Genomic DNA, 15,497 nt, shown 5'->3' with positions numbered 1-15,497 from the left:
CCCACAAGACAAACAGGCAACCAAACAGATGAGAGAAGATATTCATGAACAACACCTCTGATAAGGGGGTAATATCTAAACTATATAAAGAACTCATACAACTCAAAAACAAAAAACCAAACAATCCAATTAAAAAATGGGCAGAGGACCTGAATAGACACTTCTCCCAAGAAGACATACAAACGGCCAATGGATATATGAAAAGATGCTCAACTTCATTAGCTATTAGGGAAATGCAAATCAAAACCACCAGGAGATACCAACTCACAACAGTCAGAATGGCTATTATCAACAAGACAAGTAATAACAAATGTTGGAGAGGCTGTGGAGAAAAAGGAACCCTCATACACTGCTGGTGGGAATGTAAATTGATACAGCCACTGTGGCAAACAGTATGGAGGTTCCTCAAAAAATTAAGAATAGAATTACCATATGACTCAGCAATCCCTATTCTGGGTATCCACCCCCAAATCTAAAAACATTTATCTGTAAAGATATATGTATCCCTCTGTTCATTGCGGCATTATTCATGGTGGCCAAGACATGAAAACAACTGAAGTGCCTGTCCTTTGATAGATGATTGGATAAAGAAGATGTGGTACATATATAATATAGTGGAATATTGCTCAGCGATAAGAAAAGATGAAATACTGCCATTTGAGACAACATGGATGAATCTTGAGATTATCATGCTAAGCACAATAAGTCAGACAAAATAAATCAAGCACCACATGACTTTACTCATATGTGTAATACAAAACTAAAAGCAACAAATGAAGAAGAGAAACAAACAAAAACTTATAGACAGTTTAGTGCTTACCAGAGGGTAAGGGAGTAGGGATTGATAGAGAAGGGTAAAAGGGGTGAAATATGGTGACAGAAGGAGAATTGACTCTGGATGGTGAATGCACAATAAAATATTTAGATGATGTATATAATTCAAGTAGAATTATATACTTGAAACCTATATAGTTTTAGTAACAAATATCACCCCAATAAATTTAATAAAAATAAAAGATTTATTTCAGGAGCAATTCTTTACTAGTAGCCCTTCCAGGTGTATTCTTTCTCATGTAAAAAAATAACACATGCTAGTAATGAAAAAAATACATAAATTATAAAGAAAATAGTAATAATTACCCATAATCTTGGCACCCCAGGAGAATATTATTGTTAACATTTTGGTGTATTCTTTCCCAATCTTTTTTTTTGTATATATGGATATCCATTCATGCATTAACTTTCTTTTTTACAAAATATTACCCATACTGTATATAGCTTAGTATCCTACCTTTTCATTCTTATTCTAAGTATTTTCTTATTAACATCCTGTATATGTCTTTGCACACATTCCTGATTTTGTTCATAGCATACATAGGTGACATTTTTGGTTCAAACAATCAGATACAAATCAGAAATTATGGCATGTAATCTGAATCTACTACCCACACTAAGGGCCCAATAAAACATGGTTGACTTATAACCGGTTATAGAATGGCTATTTTAAAGGATTATATTAAGTATTTAATCTATAATAACAAAATACAAAATTTGACAAGGTTTCAAAATAATCACATAACAAAAGTATTAATGGCCTACAAATATTTCTTTCTAGGCTATTTACAAGCATTTAAGAAAATACATACCTCTCCTTTGCAACAACAATACCTAGTAACTGATCTTCAAGTCCTTCTGGAGTTATCATGAAATTGAGCAAAGACAGCTTTGTAGCCAACTCTGGCATATAGTGTGGATTCCTCAGTTTTGTGGTAATATAAAACTTGAAATCAAAGGAGTACTCAATAATGACTTCACCGAGTCTGATGCAATCAATGCCACCTGTATTTCAGAAAACAAATGCATAGTAACTAAGCCAAAGTGGCACTCCCACCCCCATGTTAAGATCTTTCCCAGATTACAAGTAATTTTAAGTAGAATACAGGTGTGAGAAAAGTTATAAACACAGAGGCAAGTAAGCAGTTATATAGCAGAACATTAATTCTGAGGTAGTATAAGACATTTTCTCTGTTGTCATGGAGCCTTCTAAGTCAAGATTCGTTTTGATTTTACTTCCTCTATCAATTTGCAATCATGATTCCAAAGTTATTTGCATATGACTAAAGCTTTTAAAAGTACTAGAGTTTGGCAGAAATAAAATTTTTATAAACAAACAAAAAAATATGTAAGGTGGGCAATGTCAACCTAAAGTCAACTCTGGTCCACGTTAACAATTACTATTCACAATAATAGACTTTATGTAGCCCATGGTCACAAGATAAAGGAATTTCAGTCTGGCTTCAACTTCTTCATGTTTTCTACTGAACAATAGGCTAAATAACAGTGGTTAAGGCAATGAAGGTAGGGCGCGGTATTTATTTTAGAATATCTGACCAAAGTTCATTCCTGATTTCCTTTCACACATTAACAATGGCACAGAAGTTCTGAGTTATTAACACTATTATTAAATTTATGTAGTGGTTTTCTTGCCTCAAAGATAAGCCTCAAAGATAATCCAATCATTTTTCAGTTCTACCAACTAATAAAATTGACTTCTACCTTGTTTAAAAGTTTGCCTAAGTAGTAAAGGCTCCAAAGATGGATCCAGTTCTTCACCAACATTTTCCAATAGAAGTGGAGTTCCAAACTGAATACAGTTTTCCAGTGTTCTCATATAGTCTGAATCTGATAGCTTAATAACACTAAGCTGATTTTCTTTCTCAGAGTTTTTGATCCACTTATTGGCTTGACCCTGGGGGTCAATCATTAAAGGCCTAGAATATAAAAAGAAAAATTCTGAGGAATAAATAAATGTTGAGATTTCTTTAAAATTATACAATTTAAATAATAAATATCACCACCAATGTGTACAAATACAATGTGTTTCACATACTTTATAAGAATTAATCTTCACAAATTCCTGTGAGAAAAAGTGAAAAGGAGTTTTATTCTCATTTATTTATTTTTATTTAAAAAATTTCTTTTGAAATGAAGAAATTTAGTCTCTGGGAGTACTGTGTCCAAGGTTCCATGGTAAGAAAATCAGTTCAATGTCAGAAGTAGGATCTTGTGAACCTGTAAGCTGTGCTCTTTCCAATATAACACATTGTCTTCAAGATAATTTGAATACATGACATCTGTTACATAATATGAACAATAATTCTATTACTTGATAAAAATTGAAAGTAACAGATCTACTAGCCTATAATGGGTTTCCTCAGGTTATGAGCAGAGTCATAAACTAAGTCCCCAAGTTTACTCTGGTATATATTTGAGATCTTTTAGGATTTTTTTCTGTGTAAGTATAGTAAAGACTGTGTGTTCAAGAACATATGATTCATGGTTTCAGATATTCAAAATATGATGTGTTTTCCTCTTCCGCAGTGATGATGCTGTCCTAGGTTCTTCTTGTATTCAGTACAGTGCATTAAATTGTCTTTAAAAAATATGAGCACAGAAAGGGGAGTTTTCATCCCACATCACTTTGGTTTTCCCAGACATTCTCTTTCTCTTTCAAGGGGTAAAATCCCCTTTCCCTATAAATAAGCTCTTTAATGAACTACTCCCAGATAATTCTGTTCTTTACTTTCCTTTCCAAAAGACAAAACAATCCACTACTGGCTACTTGGTTGTTTTCTTTCTCAGTTCAAATCGTACTGAAGTCCTACTGAAAGCACAGAAAGATCCAGACATTAGTTAAAATTTGCTTTTGCTATCACAGCAAACAGAGGAAATGTGTTCTGGAAATCAGAAAGTTATTTTGTATACAACTGCTTAAAAGTTGCCTAGTAAATTAGACTACATGCATCAAGGCCCTATTTAAAGGGATGTTTTTTCTTCCTTATATATGCTTATTGTTGGAAAAATACAACATTTGTTCTTTCCCTTGCAAAAAGTAAGCTTTTCTGTAAATTAACATTTTAATGCTAATCAGTTGTTCTTGGTAATGCCTAAATCAATGTTCTCAGTAATATAATAATTAGAGATTCTTTATTATTCTAAAAGAAATCCAACAAATGGATGGATCTTGAGATTATTACGCTAAGCAAAATAAGCCACACATAAAAAAGTCGAGAACCATATGATTTCACTGATATGTGGGATATAAAACTGAAAGCAACAAAGGAACAAGACAAATAAAGAAACAAAATCTCACAGACACAGACAATAGTTTAGTGGTTACCAGAGGGTAAAGGGGGTGGAGGGTGAGAGATGAGGGTAAACAGGGTCAAATATATGGTGATGGAGGGAGAACTGACTCTGGGTAGTGAACACACATGTGACATATAGATGATGTATCACAGAATGGTACACTTAAAACCTATGTAATTTTACTAACCATTGTCACCCCAATAAATTTTAATTAAAAAAAGAAGAAAGAAATCCAACTCCTAGTTAATACAACCTTACATAGTATTACAAATACAATTGGAAAATTGAGTTGTTGTGTCCATCAGAGAGATAAGACCATGCCATGGTATTTGTATTCCAGTGTACCAAGTGTGGGCATGCAAATCATTCTAGTTTGCATTTCAGATCCTTGGGAAGTCTGAAGAAAAAAGCATTATTTGTCTATGCTTCTGACAGAGGTAGTAATTTGGGGGAAAACAAAGCTTTACTGTTAAGTCACCAGACTGATGTGTTAACAAACAATAGTAAAGCAGCACAGTATTTTCATCATGGGTAAAAAGTAAGCAAAGCCAGAATTTAAGATACAGACATAAATGAGGTATTTGAAGATGATAATTATAAAATACTAACATTCATTGAGAACTTATCATGTACTAAGCATTTTCTCACAACATTCCTATGAGGGAAGAGTTATTATCTTCCTCATTTACAGACGGGGTACCGGAGTCATTGAGAGGTCAAGTAAGTTACCAAAATCTCAACATAGAAAGTGATAGAGGAACTTGAATCCAAATATCCTGACACCAGAGATTGCACTGCTCTCAACCACTGTACAATATTATAAATAGACAATTATAAGCAAGCAAAACAAGGATTGATTACTTATAAACTGATGCAGCATGACTGACTAAATAACCTTGAAGATCCTTCAGCCACTTTGTAATGGTGGATAAAATATGACATTTTTAAAAAACACAGGTGACATGCATTTAAGAGGTATGCACATATATAATACATACATACACATACATACATACATACATACATACAAATACAAGTGCCCGAAACACAGGCAAAACTTAATTCCAGGAAAGTAAGTGCATGAGCTGAAATGACAACTAGCCTGGGGGAGATATCAGTTCTAACAACCTAGGGGCTCCTTGAGTCCATATGTGGCAAGAAGCTGGAACTGAGACCCCTGTATTAAGCTTAAACCCACAAAAGGATTAGTGAAATCATAGATAGAAAAATATCCAACTCTATGCATAAGAGACAAGAAGAAAATATTTTGATTCCAGATAGAAAAAAGTCCCCTGAGAAACTATACCCATGAGTATACATTTCATGTAGGTGTAGGATGCAAGTTTACACTAGCTACGTAGACCAGGAAACTCCAAGCTGAGAAATTAACATATACTGGGCCAATAATATGCCTGGAAATCCTGGAAAAAGTAAGAACAAAACACACATTGCAGCTGGAGCAAGAGCAAAAGCAAAACTTAACCCCAGGTTGTGTGAAAGGGGGGGAAGCAGATAAATGTCTTGGGCTAAAAACATTATACCTTTTCTTTAAAAAAGATTTTTATTAAAATGTAGCTAATTTACAATATTCTATTAGTTTCAGATGCACTTAGTTATTCAACATTTATATACCTAAGGAAGTGATTACCATGGTAAGTCTAGCAACTATCTGACAGCATACCACGCTATCACAATATTATTGACTAGATTCCCTCAGCTGTACATTACATCCCCATGACTTATTTGTTTTCTACCTGGAAATTTGGACCTCTTCTTCCTCTTTTCCTCCCCCCGCTTTTAATTTTTCAACTACAATTGACATTCAATACTATTTTACATTAATTTCAGGTGTACAGCATTGTGGTTAGACATTTATATGATTTAAAAAGTGATCCCTCTGATTAGTCTAGTACTCATCTGGCACTATGCATAGTTGTTACCATATTATTGACTATATTCCCTATGCTTTGCTTTACATCCCCATGACTATTTTGTAGCTACCAATTTGTACTTCTTAATGTACACCTTTTTCACCCTGTCCCCCGCCCTCCTCCCATCTATCACTCCAATAAATCTAGTACCCATATGACCTGATAGTTATTGCAATATTATTGCCTATAGTCCTTGTGCTATACCCTACATTCCTATGACTACTTTGTAACAACCAATTTGTACTTCTTAATCTCTTACCTTTTTTCACTGACACCCAACACCCCCTCCCATCTGGCAAGCATCAAATTGTTTTCTGTATCTTTGCTTCGATTTTGTTTATTTTGTTCTTTAGATTCCACATATAAGCAAAATCACATTGCATCTGTCTTTCTCTGTCTGACATACTCCATTCAGCAAATACCCTCTGGGTCCAACCATGCTGCTGCAGATGGCAAGAACCCATTCCATTCCCTGGCTGAGCAATATTTCATTGTATATATGTACGACATCTTCTTTATCCAATCACCTATCAAAAGACACTTTGGTTGTTTCCATGTCTTGGCCATCATGAATAATGCTGCAATGAACATAGGGCTATATATATCTTTATGGATATTTTCAGATTTTGGGGGTAGATATCCAGAAGAGGGATTGCTGGGTCATATGGCAACTCTATTAATTTTTTGAGGAACCTCCATACTGTTTTCCATAGTGGCTGTACCAATTTACATTCCTACCAGCAATGTTCCTTTTCTTCCACAGCCTCTCCAAACACTTGTTATTCCTTGTCTTGTTGATAATTGCCATTCTAACTGGTGTGATGTGGTATCTCACTGTGGTTTTGATTTGCATTTTCCTAATAGCTAATGAAGTTGAACGTTTTTCATATATATGTGTTGGCCATTTGTATGTCTTCTTAGGACAGGTGTCTGTTCAGGTTCTCTGCCCATTTTTTAACTGGATTGGTTTTTTGTTTTTGAGTTGTATGAGTTCTCTATATATTTTGGATATTAGCCCTTTATCAGAGGTGTTGTTGGTGAATATTTTCTCTCATTTGGTTGGTTGCCTCTTTGTTTTGTTGACAGTTTCTTTTGCTGTACAGAAGCTTTTTAATTCGAAACAGTCCCATTGATTTATTTTTACTTTTACTTCCCTTGCCTTTGAAGTCAAATTCATAAAATCCTTTCTGAACCCAAGGTCCATTAAGTTAGTACCTATCATTTCTTCAATGCAATTTATTGTTTCAGGTTTTATATTTAGGTCTTTGATGCATTTTGAGTTAACTTTGGTATAGGGTGACAGCAGTTTAGTTTCATTCTTTTGCATGTACCGTAGTTATCCAATTTTCTCAGCACCATTTGTTGAAGATGCTTTTCTCTATTGTATGTTTTTGGCTCCTTTGTTGAAAATTGTTTGCCCATATATATACGGGTTGATTTTGGGGTTCTCAATTCCTTTCCATTGGTCTGTCTGTTTTTCTGCCAAAACCATGCCTTTTTTATTACTGTTACTTTGTGGTATAATTTGAAGTTAAAATTAGATGGCAATGTGACTAAATAACCATTTATAGGAAACTATTTCTCAGATGAGAGTAATTTCCAAGTTTTTCAAAGTAATATAAATGAAATGATAACAATAAAACCATTTGGAAAGTTTATATAGTTATCACACTGTTGATTACAATTAAATAAGATATCCATGAAATTGTACAAATTATCAAGTTATAGTATGTTGAAAATGGGTAGAAATACCTAAATTAAATACACTGAATAGCCACAAACTGGAAACATCCCAGGTATCAATAGGAGAATGCATAAACAGTGATATATTCATAAAATGGAATACTATTCAGCAACAAAAAATAGGAACATTATGCTGTGTGGAACAAGCCTTGCACAAAAGAGCACATATTATACGATATGATTAGTTTATATGAAGTTCTAGAATAGAAACAATCAGAATAATAACCTCCTACAGTGGGGGGAGGTTGGGGATTTACTAGGAAGGGACATAAGAAAACTTCCTGAGAGTTAGTCATGTTCTGTATCTTGACAGAGGTTTAGGTTGCACAAGTGTATACTTTTGTACACACTTTTTCAAGAACTCACGGAATAGTGTTCTTAAATTTTGTGTATTTCACTGTACATACATTTTACCTCAAAAGAAAACAAACAAACATTGAATTTTAGTTAATGATATGCATGCTGAAGTATTGGGTGGGGAAGTATATCCATGTCTGCAATTTATGTTGAAATGCATAAAAAAGGATGAGTTGATGAACAGATAGGGGGATGAATAAATATCTGATACAGCAGCAAGAATAGTAAAATGTTAATCTCAGGATCTAGGAGGTAGTAGCTTTAAGGGTGCTTACTCTATAATCCTTTCAACTTTCAAAACTTTCAAATAAAGTCATTGAAAAAATATACTTTATGTTCCTTACCAACGCCTGGAGTTATTAACAATCACTCCATTATCGATGGAGAAAACATCTGTTGGTAATCCAGCAATATTCCATGCTCTAATTTTTACTGGATCACCCAGGGTCTTACTCAGGGAGAACTCCTCTGAACATGGGATTTTTTTCTCCTATAAGAAATAAACACAATAAAATAAAACCATAATATTCTAAAAAAAAATAAAATAAAATAAAAAAAATAAAATTCATAGTACAACCAAAAAAAAAAAAAAAAAAAAGAAATAAACAAATATCTGATGTTTTCTTTCATCTTGTTGATTAAAATATTTTAAAAACTAAAATATTGATTTGTCATTAGATATTATTTAATAACTCTAAGGAACAGAAAAAAACCTGAATTCAAAGTTGGACTATCACGTGGATATAAAGTACAGCATAGAGAATATAGTCAATAATATTTCAATAACTATGTATAGTTTCAAATGGGCACTAGACTTACTTTATATCACTTTATAAGTTATATAAATCTCTAACTACTATGCTGTATATCTGAAACTAATATAATATTGAATGCAACTATAATTGAGAAATGTTTAAAAATTAAATAAAGTAAAAAATAAAATATATTAGAAAAAGAAAAAAAGAAAGTTGGACTATGAAAGTATTTTACTGATCCAACAAGAAACAAAAAAAAGACCCCATATTTTCAGTTATTTCTTCCCTTCTCTATCCTTATCATCATCTTTCCCCCCAAAAAATACCCTAACACCTACTTTGAATGTTCTAGAAAGAAAATTCTGAAATATAAAACCATTACCTTGCACAACATACTCCAATTTTCTATACATGTTTCTCGAAAGCCAGAAGTGAAAGCACCAAGGTAGGCTATTACTCCTGCTGATACTAAGACATCACCAGTCAAATTTTCATATGCTATCTGAAGGTCATCTGCAGCCTGAGACCATCTGTGAGATAAACCAAAGGCAAAATACCTCAGAGAATGATGGAAGACAATAATGGAAAGGGCAAGGAGCTTGTAGTACAAATTCTAAACAAAAAGCCATGAAATGTTGGGCACTTGCTTATCTATAAAATGAGGTTAGGTCCCTTCTAGCTCTAACATGCTGTAATACATATCTGTGTTATATGAATGACAATCCACCTTTCATTATTAGAATATAAGGTATTTCTTGCGGGAGCAAGGCCTTTCAGAATAAGCAAAAACAAAAACAAAATACACCAGCATTTTGTACAATAATTTTCTTCGGGATGATTTGGTCTAGTGTCCCTGCTACTAGGGTCACTAAATACTACTAGGGTCAATAAATACTAGGTTCAGTATTTATTTTTAGTCTGTAAAACATAGAAACATTTGTAATTCATTATCCAAAATTACATTTAAGTTGTATAGAAGTTGATATACTATTAATAGGGTTGACATTTTTTTCCATTTAAAGAAATCTTTACAATATAAAAGTACATTCCAAAACCATCTAATTTATACTATAAAATCAAAGGCATATTACCTTATCATGCTATTCACTGAACAAACACAATTAATAAATGAGATCGCTTCCTAGCCAGTACAAATAGATTTGAATGAAGCTATATGGCTTTGTTAGATCAAGCCAGTTATATCTTTGAAACAAATTTCAACAAAGACAGCCATACATCCATTACTTCCCCCACAACACTTTACTATGAAAAATTTTGACATATATTACATATAAAACTGGAATTGTATAATGATCACCCACATACTCACCATTTAGATTTAAAAGTTGTCGTTTGCCCTATTTGCTTCTCTCTCTCTTAAATATTTGAAAGCAGGTTGCAAACAACATTCTAGGCATTGATATTCTGTTTGCAGAAGACTGGCCAGGTGCCTTGTATTATAGAATGTTCCGCTTTTTCCACCAGCCATTTTAAAATCAGTAATCATAATAAATACCCAAAGAAAGGCACATAATCAAGCCCAACATTCTTAAATATTGTTAAAATTAGCAGAAATCTGACCTTGATTTTTCTCCACCCAGTCCTCCAATTAGTTTTGAGGCTCTTTCAAGTTTCTTAGCACAGAGTTCTACCTGGTCTTCTAAACGAGCCTTTTCCTCAGTTTTCTCAGTAAATATTTTTTGTAGATTTTCCAAGTGATGTTCAACTTCTTCCAATTCTGTTCTCTTCTGATTCAAAAGCTCCATTGTCTCAGCTAAGGACTTCTGAGCTTCTGTTAAGCGGGCTTTCTTAGGCGCCACTACCTGTTTGGGAACAATATAGGCAGCTGTGATGTGTACTCTGTAAAACTGACACCTATATAATCCTTTATAGATGTTATGTATTAAAAATGTTTATGATTATACCTACACTTATTACTTATAAATTATACAAAACAAGCACTTTACTTTAAGTGTTACATATTTTTATATACAGATAAATTAAAATTTATTTATATATCTTATAAAATATATAAATCATTCTGAACTAGCAAACTGTCATCTATAAAGCAGATAAATTACTCTGGACCAACAAAAAGTTCCAATACGTAGCCAAAATGGCACAATATCATATAGCAAAATGTGTCAAAATAATAAGAAGTTGCCATTCAACTCTTGACAAAAAAAGAGAAGAACATGTAACAGGAATTATAAATGTTTAAAAGACATGAATGTGCTTTTTAAAATTGTTGTTTTGTTTTATTTTTTTGCATTTCCAAGTCTGTGATCTTCCTAGTCAGCTAAGGCATATATTTGCCTTGGGGGGATTAAGACAGTGATAGAGATACAAAGAAAAAGAAAGCCTGATGTTCAGTTTTCAAAATTCAAAATTGAATTTTCCTCAACAAATCTTGATAACGCACACTTTGTTAAGGGAAAAAGGATGTTCAAAAGTTATCATTTAATCACGCTCATTAGTATGTCAAGAATGGGATTTGCAACATTATCATTGAATGTACTATAAGCCATTGGTAGATGGCTTATGAGAGTATTTGTCAGTTTGAAAGAGGGGAGACCCAAATCTTCTGCCATGAATGAAGCTGAGGGCAAAGAGGAAAGAGGGAAGCAAGGTATCAGACATCGAATGTCCCACTTTCTCCACCTTGTGTTGAAATCCTGAAGGGGAAAATATGTTAAATAGATAGAAAGCAGGAAGCTCCACTTTCTGTTTTTGACTTTGGAGGAGATATTGCTGGATACCTCCTTTCAACCCCTTCATGACAACATAGGGCAGCTGCATCAGAATTAAAATGGCAGTGTGGAGGTGTAGAATGGGAAGTCAAGGAAGACCTGAATGCCTTGGCTTATCTGCTTTAAAGAAAGGATCCGGAAGATTCCACATGCCTTGTGAGACATGTGGAAATTAGCTATTTGGAGCTCATTGACCTATTATGAGATTACTGTGGAGAGGGACAAGATGTTCAATGGAAGGACATCCCAGAGAAAATCAATTTTATTTCTCTAACAAGTGTATACATGTCTACTCCCCTAGGGCTCACAATCAAAGTCCCTACCTCTCTATAGGCACATTAACCTTACTAGGAATATCTTCCCAATTGTTACAGCCTGATCATTCATTCTATACTCTGAGGTTGTTCTAAACACATGCTACCATGTATTTTGATCTGCCTTTTAATTTATATTTCCTGCTTCCCTGGATAGAATTCTACAAGCTACAGAAGGTAAGGCCAGTGTTTCGCTGATCTTTTTCAAAATGTTCTTAACTATTCTCTGATCCCCTAGGAATTTGGCCCCAGTGGGTATCCATAAAAGGTTCCCTATCAATGCATGCCATTGCTTCAGGAGATCTTTCCATCCTCTACCTCTTAACCCTACTAGATATTCTTACTTCTGATCCTTTGAATCAATTTTGAAATCTGCCACTTTGCCCTTGATATTTTGGATTTTTCTTTGCTCCTGCCCTCCCCTCATCAAACTCTAATTCTCTATTGCCCAGGGTCCCTATGAGTATAGGTGAGTCTGGCCAATTCCAGTGATCATCCCTGCTCACATAATACTACCACTAGCCCCAAGCAGGTCATGTCCCATGCATGTATTCTCTTCATCCACTAGGTAGTCAATCAATATTTGATGTTTATGCTGCAGCCGGACAAATTCTTTCTGGTTGTACTTTTGAAAAGTCTTAACTAGTAAATATATGCGTAGATTTTAATTTCTGGTACTATGTCATAGAAAATGGATTTGCTGCTCCTCAAAGTACCTTTGCAACTCTGTCATATACTTCCATAGCCATGATCCATTTACACAGACCCTCGGCTGCAGAAGAAGCTTTAGCAACCTTAGGAGGGTCAAATTCAGGGTTTGTTAAGTATTCACCACGAATCTTCTGCATGACAGTCACCTATACAACAAAGATTTAGATCTTAAAATTTCAACATATGTCACACAATCATAAGATGAAAAAATAATCATACACAGTAAAAAAAATTATATAAAAAAGTTCTGTTGTCTTTAAAAACCAAAGTCAGTACTTTGAGATAATTTTAAAATAACTATAATTGTAGCAGAAACACAAGTTATTTGTAAGCAAAATATGCAAACTTATTACAGATATTGAAGCAAAATGTTTCTTCTAAAAAACGACTGCAGATTGAGAAAACATACAGAAACAAGGGAAAAGAACAATTAAACATTAATAAATAAATAAAACTGAATGGAAAAGAATGTGTTACACTTTTATTGCACATAAATTTGTATATGATTTATTACTAAACTATTATAAGAAGACAGAGAACTCTGTCATGTCAATAATACACTAAAACAGTAATTTATTAAATGACTTTCAATGGTCTGAAAGAGGAATGGGTCTATGCATTATAAGAATTTATAATATAGTCATCAATAAATAGAGCATTCCTTTATTATTTTAATCCCAAAACAGAATATCTTCTTATGTTTTATATAATATTGCATAATGTTAAAGATCTTATACAGATTGGCAAGGTTACATTTACAGAAAAAAATCCAATTAAACTCACTGGAATGTTGTCCTTGTCATATTCTCTCAAATCTCTTAAGAAATTCATATCTCCCAGAAGTTTTTTGCTAGGTCCCCAGTAATCGAATACCTATAAATAAAATGTATGGAACCTTATTAAATATATAATTAAAGATGCTTGCTGTAAAATTTTTCTCCTTGAAGTTTAAGATATATTTTCCAGAGAAACTATACACTTTCAAACTATTAACTTACATCTTCTTGGAAATAAAGAGACTCCTCTCCCTGATAACATGTTAGACATATCAAATATTTAAAATATGAACATGAACTTGTTAAATTTATATATACATTTATATATAAATTCATTATAAAAATTATACATTGAAAGGCAAATTATATGATTATTTCTCTTTAGAAACCAAGAAAAACAACTGGCATAAATACATCACAATTTCATATAAGAAAATATATTTTTATTATTTTAACTTTTATTTTTCTTTATTCTTAACTCTTTCAAACCAAAAAGGTCATGCTACAGACTGAAAATTTGTGTTTTCCCTTCCCGTCCTTCATATTCACATATTGAAAACTAATCCCCAATGTAATAGTATTTGGAGGTGGGGCCTTTGGGTGGTGATTAGGTCATGAATGGGATTAGTGCCCTTATAAAAGAGACCTCAGAGAGCTCCCTCTCTCTTCCACCTTGTAAGGACACAGAAAAAAAGACAGTCGTCTATAAACCAAGAAGCGAACTCTTACCAGACACCAAATTTATTGGAACCTTGATCTTGGACTTCCCAGGTTCCAGAACTATGAGAAATAAATTTGTTTCTTATAAGCCACCCAGTGTATGTAATTTGTTATAGCAGCCCAAATGCACTAAGACAAGTAGCAAACATTTTTCTTATAAACAATTTCCTCACCTACCTAGGCTCCCCAAGTAAAAAAAGGAAGAGAAAGCAGATGCACAAAGATTATACATTGCTCTGCCAGTTAAAAGATAAAGCACATGGTACATAGTTGTGCTGGTAAAAGACGTTGAATAATTAGCTGAACATTCTTTTTCCTACTTTCAGAAGCCTGATAGCAGTGGTGCGTGTGTGTGTGTGCGCGTGTAAATGAGAATAACTTGCTAAAGAAAGAGCCTATTCATTTTCTTTATTGTCTCAATGAAGAATAGAATGACAAAACAAAACAAAAAAATCCCAATTTTCCAATTCAGAGATTCAGGTCTTGTAAAAGCCTATAAAGAAAATAAGTCTATAACTTTAGTTTAGGAGGATACTATGTCTTCCTTTTTAGCCTTAAATAATAATTACATATAACAGCTAATATTTATTGTGAGCTTACTGTTTATGAGGCTTTATACATAGAGCTTTATGTGTATTAACTAACGTAATCCTCACTGTAACTTTGTGAGGCAGGTACTATAATATCCCTCTTTTTTACAGAGTTCCACAGGTGTTAAGCATCTTGCCCAACATCACCCTGCTAACAGGGTTGGGATTTCTAAAGACAGATATTCTGGCTCCAGAGCCAATGATTTTAACAACTGCACTAAACTGTAACAAAGCAGAATTTTTGAATGCTCAGAAGCAACACCTATGTTTGATTCTGTATCACACTCTTGAGACTCTGAGCTGGAAAAGCATAGGAAGCTCAGTGTTCATTCACCCCTCTGATAATGTGAAATCCTGTATAGACAAAAAAGGATAGGGAATCAATTGGAACCACATTTTTCTGATGCTATACCACCTTAGCTTTACCCCACAATAAATATAGATACTGTTTTACATAGTTTATCCTGAATCCATTCAATATGGAAAACAATGTTTCCTTACTAGACTGGATACTGTTGATATTTAATTTGATAATAGTTGCTTTAAAGCAGGGGTGTCCAAACTGCGGCCCACGGGCCACCTGCGGCCCACAATCCATTTTTTATTGGCCCGCAGCAAATTCCAAAACTATATTTAGTTTACTTAAATAAACTAGGTGAGGCAATACATACTTCACCTCGAGTGAGTGGCCCGGCTGTTTG

At 33.7% G+C, this 15,497-nt stretch overlaps 1 protein-coding gene across 1 annotated transcript in view; it reads right to left on the bottom strand.

Annotated features, from left to right (window-relative positions):
- Window positions 1-15,497, bottom strand: part of DNAH12 (dynein axonemal heavy chain 12) — a 175,544-nt gene that overhangs the window by 40,907 nt on the left and 119,140 nt on the right. The window contains exons 51-57 of the mRNA XM_081072623.1: window positions 13,494-13,583; window positions 12,716-12,856; window positions 10,517-10,758; window positions 9,318-9,465; window positions 8,525-8,670; window positions 2,557-2,771; window positions 1,647-1,839 (exon numbers count right to left, since the gene is read on the bottom strand). Of these exons, the coding sequence (XP_080928749.1) occupies window positions 1,647-1,839; window positions 2,557-2,771; window positions 8,525-8,670; window positions 9,318-9,465; window positions 10,517-10,758; window positions 12,716-12,856; window positions 13,494-13,583 (1,175 nt within the window). The remainder of the gene's footprint in view (window positions 1-1,646; window positions 1,840-2,556; window positions 2,772-8,524; window positions 8,671-9,317; window positions 9,466-10,516; window positions 10,759-12,715; window positions 12,857-13,493; window positions 13,584-15,497) is intronic.

Source organism: Rhinolophus hipposideros, assembly GCF_964194185.1.
Source record: "Rhinolophus hipposideros genome assembly, chromosome: 14".
Lineage (NCBI taxonomy): Eukaryota > Metazoa > Chordata > Mammalia > Chiroptera > Rhinolophidae > Rhinolophus > Rhinolophus hipposideros.
This window is presented reverse-complemented; position numbering and strand designations above follow the sequence as displayed.